Genomic DNA, 24480 nt, shown 5'->3' on the forward strand with positions numbered 1-24480 from the left:
ATTGTTCAAGTCTTCCCCCAACACCATTCTCCTTTCCAAAGATGCCAGCTGAGAACTTTCCACATCCAGGCCCCCGCTGTGTGTGCCCCCTCAGGAAGCCGGAGGCGCAGTTTGTGGTGGGACACCTGCATCTGCTGGGCAGGGACAACAAACCCTTCCTGCAGAAAGGGCACAGCGGTGGCACTGAGTGCAGAGGCTCTAGGGACACATATGTGCCATGCGTCAGGGTCACGGTTACAGCTGGCGGACAGCCCGGGCTGTCCTTGTGGCCACCAGACCTGACTGGAAGGGGATGGTGCTCACATAGGGCTTTTTCCCAGACCCCTGCCCGAGGAACTAGCACTTGCCTCCAAAAAGGTTGACACCCAAGGAAGGGTTGGAGGGAGGAGAGGGGAAGCGGCTTTCCCAGGGCCATGTACCCGGGGAACCGTGCTGCCTTTCAGGTCACACCAAGCTCCTTCACCCTGGGGAATGGGGGGCGGGGAGGGGTTCCCCCATTCCCCCCCTACCAGCCTGTGTGCCTCACTCCCGTCTGTCTCCCCCAGGTACCTCTCAGCCACGAGTGCACTCGTGCCATCATGAAGCTGATGTACTGCCCGCACTGCCGAGGCATGTCCAGCGTGAAGCCGTGCAACAACTACTGCCTGAACGTCGTGAAGGGCTGCCTGGCCAACCAAGCAGACCTGAACACCGAGTGGAAGTACCTGATGGGTAAGATGTCCTTCCTCTGCTGCAGCACAGCTGCCTCTTATGGCACCTTTTGAACGCTCTGAGGCGGTGTTTGGCGAGTAAAGAAAGGACTGTTGGAGACTCTTTCACACTACAGTTTCCCTGTGATCTGACACCTAGAAGCTATTGGGCCTGGTAGAGTTAGATAACAGTTGGCCTTGATGATCTTAAAGGTCTTTTCCAGCTATAACGGTTCTATGATTCTATTGCACAACGTTTTGCTGGGCTTCAATACTTAGAAAGGACGCTGCTGGGCCGGCTAACAAGGGCTTAAAGAGTTCCTGTCTTGCCTGAGCTCATTTGGGATTGCCCACACTTTGTATTCAAGTAATTCTTCCGTTCCTCCCAAGCATTGAAGCTTAGGGACAGATGCTGCCACCTGTACGCTGTCAGAGCTGCCTCCTCATCCACACCAGAGCACTCGTGAGAGCGCAGAAGAAGCACTTGCTGCCCTCCTTGGGAGGTAGTCTGGAGATGTGAAGCCATAAACTCTTTCCACGGGTGGAGAGCAAAGGGATCAGAATCACGTACTTCTAAACAGAAAGAGGTGTCTTTAACAAATTCATGAGGAGGGGGAAGTTACAGGCATCGCCAGGAATGGGCAAATTAGACTAGTATTTTAAATAATAAGAAGAGCTCATTTCATTTTTGTTTTGTCACTCAACAAAGATGATAGATATCTTAAAGTGGGTTGTATGTGTATAAAGGTGTCCATTTCATTGAGTTCAAAGCCAGCAGTAGCACTGTGATGGTGTGGTCACATCTCGGGTGCAACGCAGGCTGGAGAACTTCAACCAGACGTTTCTGCAGGGAATTTCGCATTGCCTAATCAGACCCAGGCACCTCTTTTAAGACGACCTCAGGTGTCACTCGGCTGTTTTTCCAGAGCCTGTAGCTCCTGGTTTAAATGTGTGAACTGCTGCTGAGAGTGGATGTGGCTTTAGATGGATGCGGTTTAAGGCTGGTGAGGGTCTGTATTTAGAAAGTGGTGTGTGTTGCAGCACACGTCCTTTCCCCATCTGCAATCCATCAGGGAAGGCTGGTTGCAATGGTAAAGCTCTCACTCCTCCTTGTGCCCACAGAGCACCACCCAGCAAGCTCCTCTCTCTCTCCCAGGTGGTACATTTAGACCCGGAGTGGTGTGAGACCTGAGGTCTCACCTTGATGGTTGTCTGGGCTCACAGAAGGCGGGGACCAGAGGAGCTGAGATTTGGGCTTGGCCTCTTCCCTTGCCTTGGCACCCGCTGCCTGGCCAGCGAGACTGCCAGCTCGCTAGCCAGCTGCAGCCCACTAGGCTGGCTCAGGGCTGACGTGTGGTGGTGTTAACAATAAAAATCCCGCTGAAGTTCAAGGAGTGTCATCTGCTTCTCAAGGGACATTGCAAAATAAATAGCGAACTGCTGCGCACAGAGGCCGGCGCACTTGCTTGGTGAGGTACGTCGGCCAGCTGCCTGCCTCCCTCTGGGGGCTAACGAACCACGTGGCACCTTACCGCGGCTAATTGGAAGTGCTCCCCAGGAGAGCGACTGGGGAGGCTGCTGCAAAAGAGGGGGAGGGATATTCCCTTCCCCAAGGGTTTACACCAGGACTTTGATGGCCCTTTGGCCTTTCTGACCGGAGCAAGCCAACTGTTACCTGTCACTGCTCTCCTGGCAGGATGACTGCCCATCTCCTCAAAGGTCAACATACAGCTCTCCTTGATTGACAGGGAGGCAATTCCGGGTGCATTTTGCACTTATTCTGGCTTCCTCTTCCCCAAGAGATACATGGCTCGGAGGGAAATTGGAGCTTCTTTCAAATTGCAGTGGTACATTTTGGTGTCAGGGGTCACAATTTGATCAAGGACTGGAGCACGACATAGAGACAAAGGTAGCAGTTCACTGGCGTTGTCCATTCTTCACCCTTCTCCAGGCCCTTCTGTGTAGCTGGAGAGGATTTTGTGACGCTAAACACAGAGTTACTCTTTCAATTTGACAAATTAGGGCAGGTCAAATTAAGGGAGTTTTTGTTAGTGAGTGGTTCAGACATAAGTTATCACTAATTTCAGGGTGCAGCCTTTGATTTAAATATCTGTATCTCAACATTAGTGTCTCTGCAAGCTAAAATTGTCTGGAAAATACAGTCTCGAAGATGACACCGCAGCCCCTGAGTGGCAGCAAAGTTAAACTGCAAGCTCTTTAATGTTGCAGGAGATGTTATTTCCAAGAACACAAAAAAAACCCACGTTACCCACTTGTCTGGCATGTTTAGCTTTAGAAATCAGCACTGCCATAGGACTGCGTTGCAGGAAAAGTGAGCACATTAACTTGGAAACCGTGGCCTTGCTCAAGCTAACCAGCAACGCCTTTTTCCTTTTTTTTTAAGTGCTGAAAATAAATACATAATGTTTCCAAGATGTGACTTTGCACGTTGTTAAATCCTATATTATAGACCTGAGCAAAGAGTATTTTGTGATCCATGCTCCGGACTGGCTGAGCTTTGAGCCCTCCCGGTTGTTTGGCTATTGCCTTTGCTCCCCACGGCCTGGACCTGCTTTTGGGCTGTGAGCCCAGTGGGCATGATCTGGTATCTTCTGTGGGTTTGTGCTGTCCCTCATCTGGTCTTTGCCCGGCTGTCAGGGTCTGAACATCAGTCACGCAAGAGCAGAGAGAACACGCTTGTGAGTGTTGAGAGTGCTGTTAAATTGACAACAGTGAGCTCGGGATCAGACCTTTGTTATTTACAGGCTATGTCTGCTGTGGACCTAGTGTCTCTGCGCAAACCTCACCTAGACCTCGTAGAAGCCATTTGGGGTCTCCGTGCCGAGTCCTGCTGGCTCACCCAGGCGGGGGACTGAACGCTTTCCGAGCAGGTTTGAAATGGCAGTCCGTGGTTGTGCCCCAGCTGGCTGGACTTCTGCTCGAAGGAAATTTGCTATGCGGCTCAAAGATGAGCCTCAGTCCTTTAAAGCAGCACCACGGGTGACACATACACACCGTGGGATGGTGTAGGTTGAAGGATGTGTTTTACTGATACTCTGTTGAACTGCCGGCTGTAATCCACCCGGTGGTTTCATTGCTCCTGAAAAATGTCGGCAGTACAGACTCATGCTGAATAAGGTTTTCTGCAACATCACACCATCTGCTGTGACAGTCTCCTGCCAGGCTGATGGGTGAGGTATCAGGATTTAGGACAGAAGAATTAATCACTCCTAATTAATACTTCCATTTACAAATGGTACAGATCTCCATCCTTAACCCTGGGATTCGCCCTCTTTGTGTAGAGAAGAACCACCACGAAGCCATCGCACTTGTTTTCTCCTGTGTGGTGAGGCCACAGGAACATGAAGCACTTTCTGCTCCCAGATGAGTGCAGGCCACCCCAGCGCTCTGACAGGTCCCTTGTCCTGCCAGGAGGTTTCTGGTGTGCCCTGGGGCACACAAACCACACTGGAGCCATCTGAGGTCACAAGTAACTGAATGCCAAGTCCCTGAATGCTGACAAAGCTTACACGTGGCCTGGCCTCCGGGCTACTAAAGCACAAGTGGAGGGAAACTGAGGCAGCAGCAGCTTTAGCAGTGACTTTCAGAATGACAATTTTTGAAAGGCAAAATCAGACCTGGTTAAAATCTCATTTTAAATGTCCAAACCCAGTTTTGTCCCTGGCCTGAGGTCTTATTTAAATCTCGCTGGACACCGAGGATGTCAGCTTTCCTCTGTGGTGGCATTCCCCAATGCCCCGAGCCCTGTGACCATATAAGCTGTCCTGGCTTCAGACCCAGCTGGGGTGTTGAGAGTCACCTCTGGAGGAAGGCAGAGATTGCTAAATTTTTGTAAGCCAGGCGCAGTCCTAAAGCAGCCGGCCAGGCAGGAGCTTCCAGGCCAGGCAGGAGCACTTGGACATCAGAGCTGAGAGCAGGAGGCACCCCTCAGTCACTCCCTGTCCTGTTTACCAATTTAGCTGTGGGCATTTTGCTCTGCTTCTCTGCCTTTATAGCTTGATATTTCCCTGGCTGGTCATATGTTGTCCTTCCATACGTGATGGTGAGAAGAATTACTCCTTTTCTCACTCCTTCACTGCCATAGAAGCTACTGCCCACATCCAGTACCTTTGGCGCATTATTGACCCAAATTCTCCCACTTTCTGCTGACTGCAGTGCTTTACTGAAGATGTGCAATGAGTTAAGAGGGTTAGGGACAAGTATTGCTAGGAATTACTTAATATTTCTGCACCAGTTTTCCATTTTTCCTTTCCGTAGCACCCTGGTAAGTGTTGGTCACTTTGTGGTTTTGTTTTTGTTTTTATTGCATACTCGTTTTTGTTGCGTTTACCATTTGCAGGAGGTGACCTCTGTTCCTCTGCCACTGAGGGTGGCTTTACCCATGCGCTGGGAAGGGACAGCTGTCCCATGCCAGAGGAAAACAAATGGGCACTTGGGCAGTAGTGAAATGAAGAGATGTCTTCCAACAAGCGTGCCGAGGGGCCAGCCGCTTATCCCACCCAGCATGAGCGTGATTTTTAACGTGGTTTGTACGGAGGCTGATGAGAGATGTCTCTGTCCTGTTTCACTAGATTCCCTGGTCGTAGTGGCTGATCGGATTGATGGACCGTACAACGTAGACACCGTAATAGGGACCATTCACATGAGGATCGCTGAAGCTATTTCTAACTTGCAAGAAAACAAAGATTCGCTCACAGCCAAGGTAAGAGCGTGTGCCTGGGCCTGGCTGAGGATACACCCCGTGTCGCTGCCGGGGCCAAATGCTTTTTGTGCTCACTATTTAACTGAACTAAAGGAGGTGAAGGATGAAAGAGATCAAATGGCCGGTCTTGTAATGATAGGAAACCACCCAACTTATGCAGGCAAAAACCTTCTCAAGTATTTCTAAATATTGCTCCTAGCCAGATCCAGCCAGCGTCCGTTAGGTACAGACGCACAAGGTGGGACTGCATCTGCAGTGACTGTGGGAGGCGTGGTGCCATTAGCTGTCAGGTGCCTCTGGGTCTGAAGAGTCCTGAAGTATTTTGGCTGAGCTGAGGCGTTTACAGAAAGCGCACAGTCCCTAGTGACAGAAAACAGCTGCTTTAGCCTGCCTTGGGGTGATGTTCTGCAGTGGGAACACTGGGCTATCGGGTTGTCTCTGTGGGACAGAGCTGCAATCTGGCAGTCCATCTGGAGAGTGTAAAACAGGCTCTCCTGATGCTCACCTGTCTTCCAAGAAGTATATCATGAAGGTCTCTTCTATTGGCCTTCTATTTTTAGTATATTTATCCACTTAACCGCAGTCACCTCTGTAGCTGCAGGTAAGAGAAGCTTTGGGAACAAAACCAGCCCTCCAGGGCTTCTGCTTTTTGCCCAGACATTCCCCAGGTCCTGCAGCTATCCCACAGTTAGGGCAGAGATGCAGATGAAAGGAGCGGAGCAGGTCCTAACTGGGTCTTGGTGAAGGGAAGGGCCAGAAGTATTGCTTAGGCAAGCAGGAATTCACTGGCACGTGTCAAAACACTAACAGCAGCGTGCATCCAAGTACTTGTTTAGGTTTCTTTTCTGACATGAAAGGCCATATTCTTTTTTCCCTTGTCACATGAGACTGAAGTTGTCCACATAAAAGAAACCCACGATGCGGGAAAACATGGTGTCATCTGCAAAGAAAGGTGTTTCTAAGGGGCATGTAGTAAATTGGAATGAAAAAATGAAAAGAAGTAAATAGTCCAACTGGTGTTCAGCTGGAGTAACCAAGCATGTTTGATAAGCTGCTCAGTATGATGTGGTGACCAGGGGAATGTGGCAGTCTTTGCTGGTGGCACTGGAAGTCAGGAGCTGCAAATTGCTGCAGCTCTAAGCTCTGGTTTTGAGCATGGCAAAGTGATCGGGTAAAGGATATCTTTGCCAGATGAGCTCCGGACTGACCCAGGCCAGTCCTGGGAGTCTTCTCTCTCAGGGCCGAGGGCAGCAGGCTCAGGCTGCAGCTTGAGATGTTACCAGCCTGGAGCCAGGACACTGCCTGCCATTTGTGAGAAGAGCCAGAAGTAGCCGTTGGACCCAGTGACACCCTCAGTCACCGGTTCTCCTGGGATCTGGGGGAAAAAAAATGGAAAGAAACACTTTTGGTACTGAGCCCCGCGTTCGGTGCACTGTGGAGCACCCTCCCTGCTTCCTCGCACTCCTCCTCGTGCCCTGTGGTACTCCGATGGATTTCAGGCAGCTGGAGCTATCAGAGGCTGCAAACGTCCATTTGCTGTCATCATGCAGCAGATGGATCACCTCAGCCTGCAGGACACGTGTTCTCTCCATCAGTAATGGGCGTTGCTCACCTAAAGCCCTTGGGCTAGCAAGAGGATCGCCTTGATACCGTGCTGTGCTGGAGCTGCTGCAAGAGCCACTGTCCTGGAGACCTCCCAGGGCTTTTACCTCCCAAAAGAGTATTTTCCTGCTAACGGTAATAGGCCAATAAGAAAGATACCGCAGTGAAACCAGATTGGTTGTATTTTGGTAGAACCAAGTTGAAAATGCCCTACATGCAGTTTTCAAGGTGGGGCTTTTTTCGCACAGAGCAAAGGACACATGAACAAATTGGCTTGGTGCTGAACTGCCGTAGCGGCTGGATCCATCTGGTCAGCAGGATGGTGCACCCCAGGAGGGGGCTTTCTAGGCTGAATGACCCTCAGGCACACTGACGAGACCCACTGTCACCAAAGGGACTTGTCTAGATTAGAACTTTGCTGATGGCTATCAGAATCCACGAGCAAAAGCATTCAGCAGCTGGCACAAGCTGTGTCAGCAGTGCTCCTCTCTGAGGTCTTGATTCCTCTGCTTTAATGGGACACTGCGAAGATGAATTTATGAATAGCTTCTGACAGCACCTTGGTAACCACAACAAGCTTGGAGCCATCTTTTCAAATCAGATGGCTTGCTTTGTAAAGGCTGGTGTTTCCTGCATCAAACGGGCAGTGCAGAGGCCCTCCTGACCTCTGACGCTTTGTTAAATTTGGCCATCCGAGCACTCCTTCCACCAGCCACGGTGAGGCTCAGTTTCCTGAGCACTGGCTATCTGCAGCAGAGGTGTCATTGCCTGGACCAGTCATGCAGAGACTGGGAGAAACAGGTGCTTCCAGGGGCATCCTTCATCTCCTCCTGGAGGCAAAGTCTGAGGATTTGTACCTTCAAAGTGTTTCTGCTCTTCTTTGGGTACAAAGCACACCTGGGTAGGTAGTTAGGATGATGGGTAGTACCCAAAGTTGCGAGGTAAATCAGTTCAGCTTCCTCATTTGCCCCTGAAACATCCAACCTGACAGATTGTGACACATTTACTGTCTTCGCACTGCCCTGGTTGGAGGGGGCATTCATTTGCCCAGACGGATGCCAATGGCAAGAGTCATTGGGGTAGTCCCACCTCGTTCTCTTGTCCAAATCAATGAACCTCACATGCTTTGCAGTCTTGAAGCCCACACCACTGGTGTAACAAGTGTGAGCTGCTCCCATCTTGTTCTTCCAATAATTTTATTTTTCAATCATAACAGGAGCAGATAAAATCGCTAGAAATAATTTAATATCAATGTTGGTGACTCATCCAAAACCATGTACTAATTTGTGTTAGCGCTGAACATTTTGTTTGATAGCGGTAACCAAAACCAGTTACAGTGTGTTGAAAACACATCCTGGCACAAGAGTAACCTGACCAGAAACTAAGCCAGAATCTCAGAGATCTTGCAGGTAGGAAAGATAAACATTCTTAAGAAAAAAAAATACAGCTGTGTAGTGCTAAATAATTAAAGAGATAGTATCAAACCATGAGATAGAGGGTTTGGTTTGTTTTTCAGGTTTTCCAAGGCTGTGGAAATCCCAAAATCAGCACAAAAGGCTCCAGCAGTGAGGACAAGAAAAGGCGGGGGAAGGTCGCGTTGGAAGCAAAATCCTCTGCGCAAGCGCTGGAGATGCTGGTGAGTCTGCTGGCGAAGCTCCCTCCCCGCCGGTGTGCCAGGGCAGGCGTGCTGGTGCGCTGCCTCCCCGGGGAGCCCCGGGAGCCCGGCCGGCACAGCGCCGGGTCCAGTGGGTCGGGTCAGACCACCCCACAGGCTGCTGAATCGCCTTTGCTGGCGAGTCGGAAGAAGATCAGATCGGCAAGTGCTGGCGTACAGTTGGGGTCACGTTGCTGGTAACCAGTTTCTCAGGGATTTGGTGCCAAACTTACCTGAAAAGCCTCCTTGCCATTAGTGTCATTCAGCCTCAGGCAGTCCAGCCCGGATACTGGGGCCAGGCATCCTCCTCCATGGAGATTTTGGATTCTGTGGACGATAAGCTGAGGGATCTGCCATGGTCCCACATGTCAGAGGCTCCTCACTCGCAGACACCTGCCTGTCCCACCCTGCCAGAGCCCTGCCGGCTCCCACCCAGGCTGCTTCTCAGCACCGCCCTCATGGCCCAGAAAGTGATCTTCTCCTGGTTAATCGTATGATACCAGGACAATCCTTAGCATGTAACCTTCAGCCTTGGGTGCTTGGGTTGATGGTTGGTCCTTAGGGGAAGCTTGGTGACACATCTCTGTCTGCATAAAAACAGACTTTGTGATGGCAAAACAAAAAGAAAAATAGGCAGAATCCTTGTCCTTCCCACAGCCCTGAGGCGCCCCAGAGCTCTCCTGGCCCTGAGCATCCTCTTTGTTTACAGGTTTTAGATGCCAAAGGGAATCTGACAGCTCTCAAGACTTACTGGATCACCCTGCCCGGCAGCCTGTGCAGCAAAAAAGTCATGGCCAGCTCAGCAGCAGATGACAAGTGTTGGAATGGGATGACCAAGGGCAGGTATGGAGGGGGTCAAGGTGCCAGGATAGCACCATTCTGGGGTGAGAGAGGGAGGGTTTGATAAAAGGCACTTAGACATCATGTCAGCCAGCCACTCTTGTTCAGACTAAGCCGAAAGGTCTGTCCCTGTCCACAGAAATGCTGCGTCTCCCGAAAAACTGGTACCTGGGGATGTCAAGCCTATTGTCATTTTGCTGCATGTTGGCAGGTTAAGCACTGAAACGCATTTGTCATGAAATAACTGTGTAGTTCTGTACGAATGAAGCAGTTTTGCAATTCCGCGTGCACTCAGGAGGCAGGAGGGCTGGATTTACCTCACAGGCTCTGGAGCTGTTGCTGAGAATTGCATGTGCACCTACCCATCGCTGCTCTGCAACGCTGCTCCCTCATGAGAGGGAGGAGGCACCCAGGTGGCGTCAAACATCTGCAGAAACACCTGGCTGGCGGTCAAAGGACGGCTGTGAGGGGAGGTGGGCAGCTGCTGGACATGCACCTTTCTCCGCTCATCTCCATGGACCTGCTGGGCTGGTCTCTGCCAGCCTGGAGACAGCGCCTTTGGTTCTTCCATACTTCACGTTGTTGCCAGCAGTGCCACAAAAGTGCAGGAGCAGACGGGCCGGGGCACTGCCGAAGGGAGCAGCGCAGCTTTCTTTGCTGGTTGATACCTCCAGGTTAGCTGAAGCTTCCCTGGGGGCCTGTCTGGTTGTACTGGGCTGGGGGCACTTTGTTGTCCCACGGTGTCTGTCCCCACAGGGTTTAACCGGGGCGGGGACGAAGGTGTTCCTCAGCCTCCCATACGGACAGAACTTTTCCGCAGGGGACTGTCACTGTGACTCCACAGGTACCAGCCTGAGAGTGACCCCTCAGCCCTGCACACAGCCTTTCCTGCAGGAAACCCCTCCCCGTGCCAGGACAGTGACGCTGCAAGGCCACCAGCCACCTCCTGCAAGCTGAGGTGGCCTCAGGGCGAGCCCCAGGCTCTGATGGGGTCTGGCCATGACAGCATCGCTTGGCCATCCGTAGAGTTGGCTGCCTCGCAGCAAACACCAGCTCATGGAGGCTCTTCGGCAAGCCAAAGCCACTGACCGCAGCTTCTCGGGGGTTCAAAGAGGCTGGACCATCACTGGTGTCTGTAATGAGGAGAGGTGAGCTTAGCTGGGGGGACACATCTAAACCTGTCACCTTCCTTTGCAGTTACCTGCCCGAAGTGATGGGGGACGGCTTAGCTAATCAGATTAACAACCCGGAGGTGGAGGTGGACATCACCAAACCAGATATGACCATTCGCCAGCAAATCATGCAGCTAAAGATCATGACAAACCGGCTGGGCAACGCTAACATCGGGAATGATGTGGATTTCCAAGACGCAAGTGAGTTTAGCAGAACTGGAGAGGTCCACAGCAGGCGAGAGGGACCGAGCAGTCGCTCCTGCCAGCCTGCAAGGGCCCCCATGCCTGGGATCTGACGGCAGAGAGGGGTTGTGGCCACCTGGCTTTTGGCTTGGGGCTGCAGAGGGTCTGTTCGAGTGCAGCCACCTTGCTGCGGGGTGGCTGGAGGCTGTGCTGCTCTCAGAGCCTTTCTGAAACCTCAGGGGCTCTCTTCAGTCCCAGCCCAGCCTTGCTCACGGGGCCACTGCTCCCGTCTGCTCCGGAGGTTTCATAGAATCATAGTTGGAGTTGGAAGTGGCCTTAAAGATCATTTAGTTCCAACACCTCCCCCTAAACCAGGTTGCTCAAAGCCCCATCCAGCCTGGTCTTGAACACCTCCAGGGATGGGGTATCCACAGCTTCTCTGAGCAACCTGGGCCAGTGTCCCACCACCCTCACAGTAAAGAATTTCTTCCTAATATCTAATCTAAATCACCTCTCTTTCAGTTTAAAACTTACCTCTCATCCTATTGCTACACTCTTATAAAGAGTCCCTCCCCATCTTCCCTGTAGGCCCCCTTCAGATACTGGAAGGTCGCTATAAGGTCTCCCCAGAGCCTTCTCTTCGCCAGGCTGAACAACCCCAACTCTCTCAGTCTGTCCTCATAGGAGAGGTGCTCTAGTAGTTTCCAGCTGCTGCAGTAGCAGCAGTGGGTGGTTAAAGTCAGCTGGAGATCAGGTATGGACTTGTACCCCGTCGTGGGGGAAGCAGAGAGAAGGAGGTGGCCTGGGCAGAGCTGGTGGCCAGAGCTCCCCGGGGAAGGCAGGGACATCGCCCGCCATAAGGGAGGCCATCAGGGCTCACCCCATGTTTGTCTCTGCGCAGGTGATGACATGAGTGGCTCCGGGAGTGGCGACAGCTGTCCTGATGACGTCTGTGGCAAAAGACTTTCTAAGAGCCCCAGCACCAGGCAGCCAGAAACGCACGCTATTCCTAAGCAGTCTGGACACGGCATCAACGGGGCCAGCAGCAGATCTTTGCCTTCTGCCTTCCTCCTCCTCCTCTCGGTGGCTTTCATTGCCGCGCAGCACTTGTGGCGGTAACTCACTAGCACAGCCAGGAAAGAGACTGCGGCCGAGGGCTTCACTTTGCCAAAACCAACCAACCAACCAACCAACAAAAGGACATATTTAATTCACCTTGGCAAAAAAAAAAAAAAAAAAAAGAAAAAAGAAAAAAAAAGAGGGAGGAGGAAAGGTTTCAGTTGTTTGCTATTTCTGGCAGTGCTCGAGCTGTTTTCTTCTTTCTTGGTCTCTTCCCCAGTGCTGGGCCCTTCTTTCCGTACCTCATGGTTTTACTTTTGTTATTGCCACAAACTGGCTCGCGGGGCTGAAACGAGCCTTTGCGGAGAGGCCTCCGGGGGGAACCCAACCCGGCCGGCCCCTCCGAGGGCAGCTCTCCTGCTGCCCCCAGTGGAATATGCAATTGTCCCAATCTTCTTACCCAGCCGCTGGCCAGAGCGCTGCTCATCACACCGCTGCCGAAAGCACGACGGCGCCCAGAGCAACGCCGCTTCCTAACGCGGAGAGACGGAGGTCGCCGGCGCTGCTCAAGTGCTGCACGCGGGGGATCTTTCAGGTTTTCCCTCTGTGCTTCCTAGGCAGGCAGGGACGGCCCTTCGCCTCCAGCGGTGTATGTAGGAGCCTGAGCGGGTTTGGTGGGTTGAACTGGAACAGTTTGGCAGTGGCTGTTGGACCCAAAAACACAGAACTCCCTCTTTTTCTTTGGAAAGGTCACAAGTGGGTTTCTTGACTAGAGCTCCTAGCTGACGACAATTTGAAATGTGGGTCTCCTACATCTCAGTGACTGGGAACGAGTGTTAGGGGTTGGGGTTTGGTGTATTTTTTCTTTGCATGCTAGTTGGAAAGCCATTTTTTACCCAAGTAATAATGGTCCAATTTCTACCTGCAGTGCAGTACCGTCGTAGGTAACAGAGAGACGAAAATATGCACAGTGGGATTCTCTGCTTGACAGACAGTTGTGCTGCCTCCTCCCCCTCCTCCGGCCCCAGCTGTGCACGGGAATCCCTCTTCTGGGGGGCGATAAGAAAGACCGGGGACTTTTAACTAACTGGAGCATTGCGACTGGTTGTGAGAGCTCACACTGGGCCCTTGCGGGAGTCACCTCCCAGGCAGCTGCCTCAGGGCAGAGAGAGGGGGGCTGGTGGCCATCAGCCCTGGGCAGCGTCCCTACCCAGGAGACAGACTCAAGGTAGCACCTACCGGGGAGGACCTACGGGGACGGGACACGTTTTGTTTGGGATATTTTTTCTTTTGGTGTTTGTTCCTGTTGCATTGTAGGTTTTTAAGCGAGTTCCTGCTTCCCCTGTCCCTTCCCCATCCTCCCACCTTCCCTAATGGCTGCAGGGACGGGGGGAGACAGCAGGTCAGGTACCCACCGGCAGCTCTGGGAAGGGCCAGGCTCACCCTTTGCCATCCTGTCCCACCACACACCAGCCGCTGGGACACACGGGCGGCTGCCCTTACCCCAAAATGCTTGGTGGGGTGGACTGTGTACCGGGTTTTGAGACTGGGGGTGGTCGGTGAAAGATATAAATATCCTCACGTAGCTGTAGGAGTGTCTGTGCTTGTAGGGCTGTGTGCTTCGGGGCTTCCAGAAGGCTTCTGTGCCTCCCAGGTACAGCGAGAGTCGGCTGGAGATGTAGGTTTAGCAGATGTTATAGATACAACGCAGTCACTGTGACCAGTTGGGCCAAGAGCACGGCCGGGGGTTGGGGGCTTCATTCGTACGGGGTTGGGGTTGAGTTTCAAATGGGTTTGTACTGCGGGCGAGAGGGAGGGCAGAGGTGTATCTGTCTCCCGCTTTGCTGGTCTGCGCAGCGCGTCTTCGAGCGTTTCTCCTCTGTCCTGCCGGAGGAGACATGTCTTCGGGCTGAGCAAACACTATGGGGTTGGGGTCTGGCTGTTTTCTAAGAAAGGGGGAAAAAAAGAAAAAAAAAAAAATTTTTAACATTAGCGGTTTCTAGAATGTGCAATTTAAGGGAAAACAAGAATATGAGCAGGGTAGAGCTGCAGGCGGGTGCGGAGGGAGCTTGTCGCTGCCCTCCATGGGGCGGGGGTCCCACCAGGCGCTGGGAGGCAGCAGTGGCCCACCTTGCCCCCGGGGCCAGGTAACGACACTCACGGTTCGTCAAACTAGGCAGAGATTTTAGGCCAGCTTTGACTGCCTTCTCCAAGTCACAGTGACTGATGTTACTGACTCGGTGTCCTCCCTGCCTGCTCGCCGCCTTCTGATCTAACCTGGCAGGGCTTCAGAAAGCCGGGATGCTGGAGACGTTGGCTGAAGGACAGACAGCACCACCGGACCCATCAAAACCCAGGAGTGGATAAATATAACTCATGGATTTATACCGATTTATTTACTTCTAGAAATATGGCGAGTTCCACATTTTACTTTTATTGCTCGGAAGAGTTCCTGTCTTCTTTTTTCTTTTTTTTCTTTTTTTTTTTTTTTTTTTACCAGAATTGCCAATACAAATTCAGCCTTCAGTTACAGAAATCCCCACAGCCAATCCTGCAGAAACTTTACATCCAAAGCAAAAAAAAAAAAAAAGGGGGGAGGGGGGGAGGGAAGAGAGGGGCATTGAAGCATTGTACCCTCTTCCAAAAACGGTTGGGCTGGGTTGGAGTTTTGTCACACGACTGCCGAGGTCGATGTTTTGCTTTGCAGAATGGGAGACTGAAAGGAGAGTCCTTGTCGCTTCCATCCCTGTGCCATTAGCGTTTGCTGTCAGCCTCTTACCCTCAAAAGCTTCTCACGGGCCCCAGGGGGAACACACCTTCCACGTGGAGCTGATTTACTGATTGCCCAGTTAATATTTTAACAATTTAATAGCCCAAATCATTGATCCTGTTATGATGATAAAACCCAGTAGTCCCAACTTAAAGGCAAAGCCTCAAGGATACGGTAAAAACCGTTCTGCAGGCGAAACCCTTCCTGCTGTACGTCACCACTTCAGCTGGGGTTGGGCTCGCGCTTCAGTGTCCCTCTGGGTCCCGGGGGCCACCGCTTCGGTCCTCCCGGGGCCGAGCTGGGGATGGAGGCGCGTCGCCACAGCCCCGGGTCTGATGTCCCTCTTTGCCAGGAGACGCATGATGTTGGTGTTGATGCTTCCCTCCCTCCTCGGCCCCGGGTCCGCTTGGGTTTATTTTGTATTCCTTCTCACGCCGTCTGCTGCTTTTTGTCGGTTCCCGGTTATTCAGTCTTTCTGTTCTCTTCGTTAACGCTGAAGCGGTTTCCCCGACCTGCTGCTGCGGTTTGGTGGCCCGGGGCTGCGCTTTGGCTACGCCGCCTTCCCCTGGGGAGCCGAAACGGCCGAGTCCCTCCAGGGTATCGAGTCCGTGTCGCTCTGAACTGAAGCAAACCTAAAACAAACGGTAGTTACCCGACCGCCGGACAACCGCTGGCGCGGCTCAAACAAGCTGAAGTCAGCCCGGGGCCCGACAGGAGCCTGTGGCTTTTTCAGTGCTCATAAATGACATTTCCTGGGCTCCCGCCCGCTCGAAGGGGCTGTGACAACCCCCCCCACCAACCCCCCCAGCCCCGTGGCGGCGGCGGGACGAGGGCTGCAGCCACGGCGGGGGCTGGCGGCCGCCGCGGGTCGGTCACGGGAGTGGGGGAGCTCTGGGGAGGAACGTTTGGTGCCATGTTCTCGGGATGGCGATTCGTGGTGTTTTGGTTGGAAAAGGCCTCGTGCTTCATGGGGTGGGGGGGTAGCGGTCTAGGGAAAAAAATTAACGAGGAGCCCTGTCCCTGGAAAGGGGAGAACCAGAAATAGTGGATGTCCAAGCGTCTGTCTGTCTGTCAGCCTGCTCTTTCGTGCCATAACGTGTATGTTTTAACTAAGGGCGAGGGTCTCAAAAGGCTTTGGGAGCGCAGCTACTTATCATTTACAAATGACAAACTGCCTGTCGTTTTCCGGTGGGCTTGGTAGGGGCTAAGGTATAGCAAGATATCCAAAGTCCACCTTTGCTTTGAACAGATGCATTTCTACCTGCAGAAGTAAGAATTATTTCACTTATTGGCATAGCTGGACAGTTATCTCTTTCTTTCTGTTACCAAGGTACTTGTAACTCTCTTGCACTGTTTAACTAAAGTCGAAATATGTTCTTTGAATCCTTGTATAAATAAAAAAGGCTGGAGACTTAAATCTGTATTTACAGGGCAGTTTTATTTCTTCTCCGTTTAAGCTGAGTTTGGAGTTTTCTTTGCTTTTCCCTTGTTAAGGCACAGATAGAGGCCAGGTCAGGCGTGCCCAGGAGCGAAGCCGTGCGTTGAGCCGCAAGGTTTGTAACGGGCTGATGCCAACGCGGGCGGTGGGGGTTTGCCTGCCCTCAACCCTGCGTAGTCTGGAGGAACAACTGCTGGGGTTGTCCGGCTGCGATGCGCGTGGGAACGCGGTCAACCCGCTCTGGCTCATCGAAGCGAGTACGCTAAACGTCCTCTTCCTCGTGTAGACGCGCAAAAAGTCACGGCGTAATAGCGCGAGGAATCAGAAATACCTTTGGTATTTGTCGTAACTAAGTGTTGTCCTAATTACTTGCCGTGGCCGTGTGCTAGTGCGGCCGTTGGCGGGGTTGGCGGCCAGCGAAGCAGACCGCGGCGCCGTCGCACGGAGGCGGGTGTTTGGTCTCGCGCTTGAGAGCGCAGCGACGCAGCAGAAAGGGCTGTGCTTCAGCTCTGCCCCGGCCACTTCCACCAGTGGGCGGATGCGGGAGAGGGAGTAACGCGCCGAAAGCCGCTCATGAAGTGTCTAAAGAGATTTGGTAACTGGAAACTACTAAAAGTGTATCTATCTGCCTGGAAGCAAATATCACTTAAATTTAATAAATTGAGTGATACCCTTGAGTGAGTGGTATTTCTTTAGTTCCCTGTCCAGCAGTCACAGCTGTTTGCACCACGTGCATACTATATACATACAGAGAAGTGTAGAAAAGGTGGTCTTCTCCTGGGAGACCAGTCACCTCCTTTGCCTCCTCCGTGGGGATCTCAGATAATGGCCACTCACGGCTGTGTGCGTATTGAAGCTGTTTGAAAGCATTTCTGTTGGTTTGTAGCACCGCGTGTTTGCAGAGTCACTGCTAAGACGACGCGGAAGGCGTAGGGGGTGGTCCAAGCTCAGCTCAGCTCCTGCTTCCCCGGGAGGGGAAGGTTTCGGGGGCTCCAACAGCAGCTTCTCGCCTACAAGGAGCTCACGGAGTCGATGGGGCTGGGCACCTTACAGCGGTGCGTGGCGCCGGGACGAGAGACAGCCGGCGTAACCGGGGCTCCTCTCACCATAGCCCAGCGGCACCGAGACCCGAAACACCCCAACAGCCCCCAGCAACATCCGGACTGAGGCGTCAGCCCTTTTCTAGCCAGGAGATGATTATTATTACCTCTTATCTATTATTATTACCCTGCAGTTCAACCAGCGTCCTGCAGAGGAGGCAAATGTCTTCACTGCCGGGAGCCGGCACATGCATTTCGCTTATAATTACCATGTAACGATAACGACCCTGTTCCTATTTCCTCCCCTGCACGGACACACGCTATGGGGCAGGCTGGTGGGAAGGGACGACCTTGCAGGCACGAAGAACCCTCCTCAAGTCACCTGCGGGCCAGTAGCCAGTAAACAGCCATAGCCTCACAGAGGGGCAGCGCGGGGGCAAGAAGCGGTGACGTTTGTGGGTGATAACGGGACAGCAACGCTGCTCCGGGATTGGCGGCACCTGGGGGCCTCCTGGACCCGTGCCGGGGTGAGCTGCGGGGAACCGGCAAGCCAGTAAGCCACAGCAGGCACGTCCGGCAAACCCCGGAGAGATCCGTACGGATGGGTGGAGGGTTCACGCCACGTCAAGTGACATAAAGATCACGTGTTTGGTAAGCAGAGCAGGCGGGGTGGCAAAACTCAGCACAGAGGGCACTTTTCTTGCTGGTAGACATATTCTTTTAACAGGATAATCCCTCTCCACAGCTTTTTGGGCCGCGCTAAAACCGAGTATGACACACAGAGGCAAATAGCGGGTGCTCAGGAGGGAAAGCAAAGCAGTGAAATACACGTTTTTCTAACAGCGAGACGTGACACCGCACAGCAGAAGCGGCTCCGAGGGGGCGATGGGGGTGGCAGGGGGCTGTCAGCTCAGCCCCAGCTCGGTGCCCCCCCCGGAACAACAGCCTCTCCAGCCCGGTCCAGCCCACACCAGTGCCCGGCCACACCCGTGGGCACCGGGGCCAGGGAGGGGGTGCCGGGCAGGAGTGGGGGGACCAGGCCAGCTGGGAGCCAGGGATGCAGTGACAGGGAGGAAGAAGGTCCCTCGGCCACCAAAACTGCTGAGCGCGGCCCGGCAGCAGCAAAGGCAGCGCCCAGGTCCCCCCACACACACCAGTAGCCCAGATGCTGGGAGGCACGGGGAGAGCCCGGTATTACGAAAGGCTGTACGGAGCATCCCGCTGCTCAACACATCAGCCCTACGGATCAGATGAAGAAAGAGGCAGCTGCAAACATTTCCTGCGCAGCACTGAGGAGGGACAAACTGAGGCAAACACACCCTGAGCACACTTCAGCCTTCCTTTACTGCCCACTTACAGGAGAGAGAGGGGTTTTCAGCGAGTGTGTGTGTGCAAGCGTCTGTCCATCTGTGTGTCTGTCCAGCCCTCTGTGGCTGTGTGTCTGTCCATCCGCCTGGCTGCGTGTGTGCGTCTGTGTGTGTGTGTGTGTGTGTGTCCATGTGTCTGTGTGTGTCTGTGTCCGTGTGTGTGTCTGTCCATGTCCATGTGTCTGTCCGTGTCCTTGTGTCTGTCCGTGTGTGTGTATCTGTGTCCGTGTGTGTGTCTGTCCATGTCCATGTGGCTGTCTGTGTGTCTGGCTGTGTCTGTGTCCATGTCAGAGTGTCCATGTGTCCGTGTTTGTGTCTGTGTGTGTGTGTGTGTGTGTCTGTGTGTCCGTGTGTGTGTCCGCGTGTGTGTCCGTGTGTGTGTGACCCGTTGTCCCCAGCAGATGGGCCCAGGAGCCGCCAGGACCAAGGCCACACGAGGGCCCCGTTGCATCACCCCTCCCCACAGCCCCTCCCCCCGTGGGGCAGCCCCTCACTGCCCCCAGCCCCTGCCCGGCCGCACTGTGGGGAGGGCGTGGGGAGGGGGTGTGTGGTTGTTTGTCCATCCATGTGTGGCCCTGTCCAATGTGTGTGTCCGTCCGGCTGTATCCCTGTCCGGCTGTCTCTGTGTGTGTGAGAGAGACTCTGTGTGTCTCTCTGTCCATGTCCGTCTGTGTGTGTGATTCCGTCCACGTGTGTGTGTCGCTCTGTCTCCAAGTCTCTGTGTGTGTGAGAGACACTGTCTATGGGGGGGCATGTCTCCGTCTGTGTGTGTGTCTGTGTCCATCTGTCCATCCGTGTCCCCAGCAGACTGGCCCAGGACCTGCCAAGGCAACATGGGGCCCCTGTTGCATCACTCCCATTCAGCAACATGGATGTACGGACACACATGGATGGAGGCTCACACACACACAGACACACACACACACGTGGACAGACAGAGACACACCACCCTCCCCCACCCCCCCCACCCCCCACGATGTGGGGCAGCCCCTCACTGCCCCCAGCCACTGCGCAGCGTCACTGTGGGGAAGGAGGGAGCAGAGAAGCCAATGGGGTGGGGGGTGGGGTCTCTGTCCGTGTGTGTCCCTGTCCATCCACGTCTCTGTGTGTGTGTGAGCACGCATCTCGGTCCATGTGTGTCCATCCGTTCATGTCCGTCCATGTCCATGACCAGCCATCCCTGTCCGTGTGTGTGCGTCTGTCTGTCCAGCCGTATGTGTCTGTCCCCATCCATCCATAGCCATGTGTCCATCTGTGTGTGTGTGTGTCCCCATACATGTATGTATGTGTGCATCCATCCATGTCTGTGTCTGTCTGTCCATCTGTGTCTCTGTGTGTCTGTCCATGGCCGTGTGTGTGTCCAGGCATCCAGGTGTGTCTGTGTACCTGTCCATGTCCATGTGTGTCCCCATCCGTCCGTGCGTGTACCCATCTGTCCATGTCCGCATGTCTCTGTCCATGTCTGTGCGTGTGTGTCCCCTCGCTACATGGGGGGGGGGTGGGGGGTGGGGGTGAGGGGGTGTCCCTCCCCCATCCATCCATCTATGTGTCTGTCTGTCCACATCTGTGTGTGTCCATCCTTCCGTCCAGGTCCGTGTGTGTGCCCATCCATCTGTGTGTGTGCGCGTGGGCTTCTGTCTGTGTCTGTCCGTGTCCATCTTTCCATCCACGTGTATGTGTGCATGTCTCCATCCATATGTGTGTGTGTCTCTCTCCATCTGTGTGTGTGTGTGTGTGTGTCTCTCTCCATCTGTGTGTGTGTGTGTGTGTGTGTGTGTGTGTGTGCGCGCGCACAGGCTGCCGTCTGTGTCTGGCTGTGTCCATATTTCCGTCCACATCTATGTGTGCATCTCCGACCATAGCCGTGTGTGTGTGTGTGTGTGTGTGTGTACTCTGTCTGTGTGTGTCTCCATCAGTGTGTGTGTCTCTGTCCATGTCAAGTGTTTGTTGGGTGTGTTTGACTCCGTCTGTGCATGCGTGACTCCATCCATGTCCACCTGTCTGTGTGTGAGAGACTTTGGCTGTGTGGGTGTGTCTCTGCCCATGTCCGTCTCTGACCGTGTGTGTGAGTGTTTCCATCCATCAGTCCTTGTGTGCTCCCATCTGTGTCCATAAGTCTGTCCATGCCCCCAGCAGACGGGCCCAGGACCTGACAAGACAACATGGGGCCCCTGTTGCATCACCCCCACCCCACAGCACACCCAACCCCCCCACCCCCCCACCCTGGGGAAGCCCCTCACTGTCCCCTGCCAGCCCCTGCCTGGCTTCACCCTGGGGAAGGTGCAAGGAGACCATGGGGGGTGGAGGGGCGTGACTCTGTCCGCATGTGTGTCTGTCCATCTGTGTCTGGGGATGGGGTGGGGTGTGTTGCCCTGTCTGTCCATGTCTGTGTGTGTCCATCCATTCATGTGTGTCCGTCCATGTCTACGTCCATGCATGTCTGTGTGTGTGACCAGCCATCCCTGGCCGTGTGCACATCTGTCTGTCTGTCCAGCTGTGTGTGTGTCCCCATCCATGTACACATATGTGCATCTGTCTGTCTATGTCCCTATGTATGTGTGTGTGTGCATGTCCATCTGTCCATCCATGTCTCTGTGTGTCTCTGTCCATGTCCGTATGTGTGCATCCCTCCGTCCGGAGGGTTGTGTGTGTGTGTGTGTGCATGTGTGTGTGTATCTGTCTGTCCATGTCTCTGTATGTGTGTCCGTCCATCTGTCCATGTCTGCATGTCTCTGTGTCTGTGTGTGTGTGTGTCTGTCTGTGTCCCCTATCTACATGTGGGTGGGTGTGAGAGTGTGTGTCCATCTGTCTGCAGAACGGATCCGTGTTGGAGAAGCCGGGCCATGCGCTGAAGCTGCTGGGAAGCGGCTGGTACCTGCCCCCGGGCCCAGCAGGTATGGCACTGCCCTGGTGGGGCACTTGCCCCATCCCCTCCCAGCCTTCACCGCGCCAACGCATGCACGCACACTCACGCCTGAGGTGCTCCCTGCCCCGGCACCGCACCAGCAGTGCAACTGAAGTCCAGAAAGATTAGCGCTACCCTATCTAGCGAGCCTGGTAAATCATTTTCTGGGTCCTCAAAAGACGCTTCTATTGTAGGTGAGGGGCAACCAGGTGAGCTGGAGGCGATGGGATCCACAGCCCGTCACCGCATCAGTGCTGACCCCAGCAGCAGCCTTCCCGCGAGGAGGACGGGGGCTTCCGCTTCTTGTAAGAAGCTGCTGTAGGGGATGGGGGGCTGTGCACATCCAACTGTTCCACAAACGCTCTGCGGGGTCTAGAATTGCATTTAGCTGTTAAAATCTCAGGACGCAGCAGGCACTAGGACCCGCCTGAAGCCTTTATGCTTGTTCAGAGGGGATAAATATAGCACAGTGCAGCCCTTACCCGCTGCCGGGGAAAGAAACCCGCACCCTGATCCCCCGGCGTCCCGCCGCAGCCCCAGCGCCGCGGGGAGGAGGTGAGCTGTGCGGTGGTGCCAGCAAGGCTGCCACCTTGGCCACCGATGGTCCAGCTCTGCAAGGTGACGGCCTCGCTGCTCATCAGCAACGCCAGGGCAGCCTGCAACCAGGACCTGCTGGCGCGAGAGGGGGTCACCTTCTGCATTAATGTCACCAGGCAGCAGCCCTTCCCCAGCCTCCAGCAGGTCCGGGGCATACGCGTACCCGTGTTCGACGATCCGGCTGAAGACCTGTACCGGTATTTCGAGCAGTGCAGTGATGCTATAGAAGAGGCGGTGAAGAGCGGCGGGAAATGCTTAGTGTACTGTAAAAACGGCCGCAGCCGATCAGCTGCCATTTGCACGGCTTATCTGATGAGACACAGAAAGCTCCCACTCAAGGATGCCTTTGAGGTATTGTACTTACACCCAGCTTTATATTTAGCCGTCTTTTGGGTAAGAAATGCAATGCTTATTATGAGTAATGACGATTTCTCATAGAATTATTTGGGTGCTCTCACCTGTTTATCAGCAGTTACATAGATATTCAATGTTTGAATAAAAATTCCAGTCAGTTTTTTCAGTCCCAGCTCAGACGAATAAGCTTTCAACGTGAGGTTTCTGGGCAATAATTACAAATGCAAATAGGCTTTAAGCACTGGCAGCAAATACGCAAAGCCGGTTGTTTTGTGAACATTTTCCCTATCGTTTGCTTAGTCATGCTAAGTGAAGTTAAAGACAGAGCCACAAAGCAAATGAGTGAAATGGAGGCGAGCATGTGCAGGAGCAGTCTTGCAGGATTTTCTCTTAAAATCGATGCAACAGCTCAACAGCGGAAAGAAACATCACCCTTTAGGCCAGCTAAACATCTAGGGACCGGCCAGCTGTGAGTAGTAGCAGCTCAGCTTTATTAGGAAGCCCATCCAACACATATGACTTATGCTCTACCGTCTTTTAGTCTGCACCCATTTGGTAGGCAGATCACTAAAGTCTCTCATTTAGGTAACCATTTTGCTCAGTACCAGAGGTGTGCAGATACACGACCAAGTTTCACGCTATCTAAAATATGAGCGGTGCCACCGCACTTTGTGAGAGACATTCATGTTTCCGGCAAATTCAACAGCTCCTTTTCACATCTTGCCTGTGAATCCATTCTGTAACAGGGACCACACGCCAAGAGGTCTTAGCAAGCACAGAGTGAGAACAGCTCACCAAAATATCTGTTTATTATTCCGTGGCCAAATCAAAACCCAAGTAAATCTTCTCAAAAGCCAAAGAGGAAAAAAATCCGTTTGCATGATACCCACCCTTGCTTCTACAGTGTTTCTCCTTTTCCCTAGGCTGTGAAGACTGCCAGACCAGTAGCAGAACCCAATGCAGGATTTTGGTCTCAGCTGCAGAGATACGAAGAAGATTTGCAGATAGCGAAGCAGTCTGATCTGCCGAGCAAAGGACTTAAAAATAGCAATGTGTGAAGATGTTTTAAAGAGAGCTAAATAGCTTGTGACAGATTAAAAAAAAAAAAAAAATAGTCACTTCATACATAAATAGTCACCTATACATAAAATGCCTTACTCCTCAAACTGTGTTGATGGTTCATTAAATTCCTTCAGAGCGTTACTGTGGGAGCTGCATGGGAAAGGGGCTGATGAGCAGGGAGAAACAGCAGAAAGAAAATGGTTGGAAAGACTGTAAACAAACCAGAGAAAGGCACGGTATCTTCAGCATTTGTTTTCCCCTGAATGACACAATACGATAACAACGTATTGAACGAATGAATGAGTTACTACATAGGGGTTTTACTCTTGGTTTTTAATTAAACTTCCCAGTGACATCACTAGAAGACCTGATGCCAGGCCAAGGAAGTTCTGAATGTCTGTATCACCTACTTGATCGTAATTCCTGGCAGTGAGATGACACAACCTTTCGTGGGAAACCAACACTGGAACTGCTTAGTCTCTGCTCGAGTTCTGCATTTTCCTTACATTCAACTAGACCAAAATAGCATCACACAATTACCTAAAAATCCAGAGGACAGAATATACAAATGATGGTAAGCAGCTCAGCTCCCACCATGCAAGTTAAGTGCCTTTTCAGCTTTTGAAATTATTCTCCAGAATACCAAAGGAATGATTTTTAAAATAATAGTTGATAGCGGAGGGAAGAAGATGACACTGGCAGTCTAAAAGTAATCCCTACTCCTTTTGGCTTTACTTACTAAGGCCCACAAGATCTATCGGTGCCCAATTCATGCCTTACTGTGTCGGTTTACAAGTCAGCTGTACCTGCATGCAAGCAACATGGCTAAATCATTTCTAAGACTGCTTGCAGGTTGCCCTGTGAAATTATCCACTGGGATATCAAGGAAGCTGCACAAAACTTCTAAATCAGACCGCAATTATATTTATCACTAGACATTAAAAGCAGAGAGACACACCAAGGCATTTTGTCAAACTGTATTAATACATTTGTAATTTAAAAGGGACAAGTTATGAAACCTGTGA

General features: G+C 52.8%; 2 protein-coding genes across 2 annotated transcripts in view; both read left to right on the forward strand.

Annotated features, from left to right (window-relative positions):
• Positions 1-12651, forward strand: part of GPC1 (glypican 1) — a gene marked incomplete at its 5' end in the record, with an annotated part of 209458 nt that extends 196807 nt beyond the window's left edge. The window contains 6 exons of the mRNA XM_082486860.1: positions 546-711; positions 5282-5412; positions 8531-8650; positions 9378-9511; positions 10706-10881; positions 11765-12651. Of these exons, the coding sequence (XP_082342986.1) occupies positions 546-711; positions 5282-5412; positions 8531-8650; positions 9378-9511; positions 10706-10881; positions 11765-11982 (945 nt within the window). The 3' untranslated portion in view covers positions 11983-12651. The remainder of the gene's footprint in view (positions 1-545; positions 712-5281; positions 5413-8530; positions 8651-9377; positions 9512-10705; positions 10882-11764) is intronic.
• A 9298-nt stretch (positions 12652-21949) lies between these two features.
• Positions 21950-23529, forward strand: DUSP28 (dual specificity phosphatase 28). Its single transcript, XM_082487067.1, has 2 exons — positions 21950-22390; positions 23317-23529. Exons 1-2 carry the CDS (start codon positions 22043-22045, stop codon positions 23449-23451), a joined length of 483 nt encoding a protein of 160 aa, XP_082343193.1. The 5' UTR covers positions 21950-22042; the 3' UTR covers positions 23452-23529.
• The last annotated feature ends 951 nt before the right edge of the window (positions 23530-24480 follow it).

This window comes from Vanellus vanellus (genome assembly GCF_965231255.1).
Source record: "Vanellus vanellus genome assembly, chromosome: 8".
Classification (NCBI taxonomy): Eukaryota; Metazoa; Chordata; class Aves; order Charadriiformes; family Charadriidae; genus Vanellus; species Vanellus vanellus.

Excerpts from the sequence above, each read along its gene's own strand:
- DUSP28 (XM_082487067.1), top strand. The coding sequence starts at position 22,043 with ATGGTCCAGCTCTGCAAGGTGACGGCCTCGCTGCTCATCAGCAACGCC. Across the intron at positions 22,391-23,316 it reads CACTCAAGGATGCCTTTGAG|GCTGTGAAGACTGCCAGACC; the intron begins GTATTGTACTTA and ends CCTTTTCCCTAG.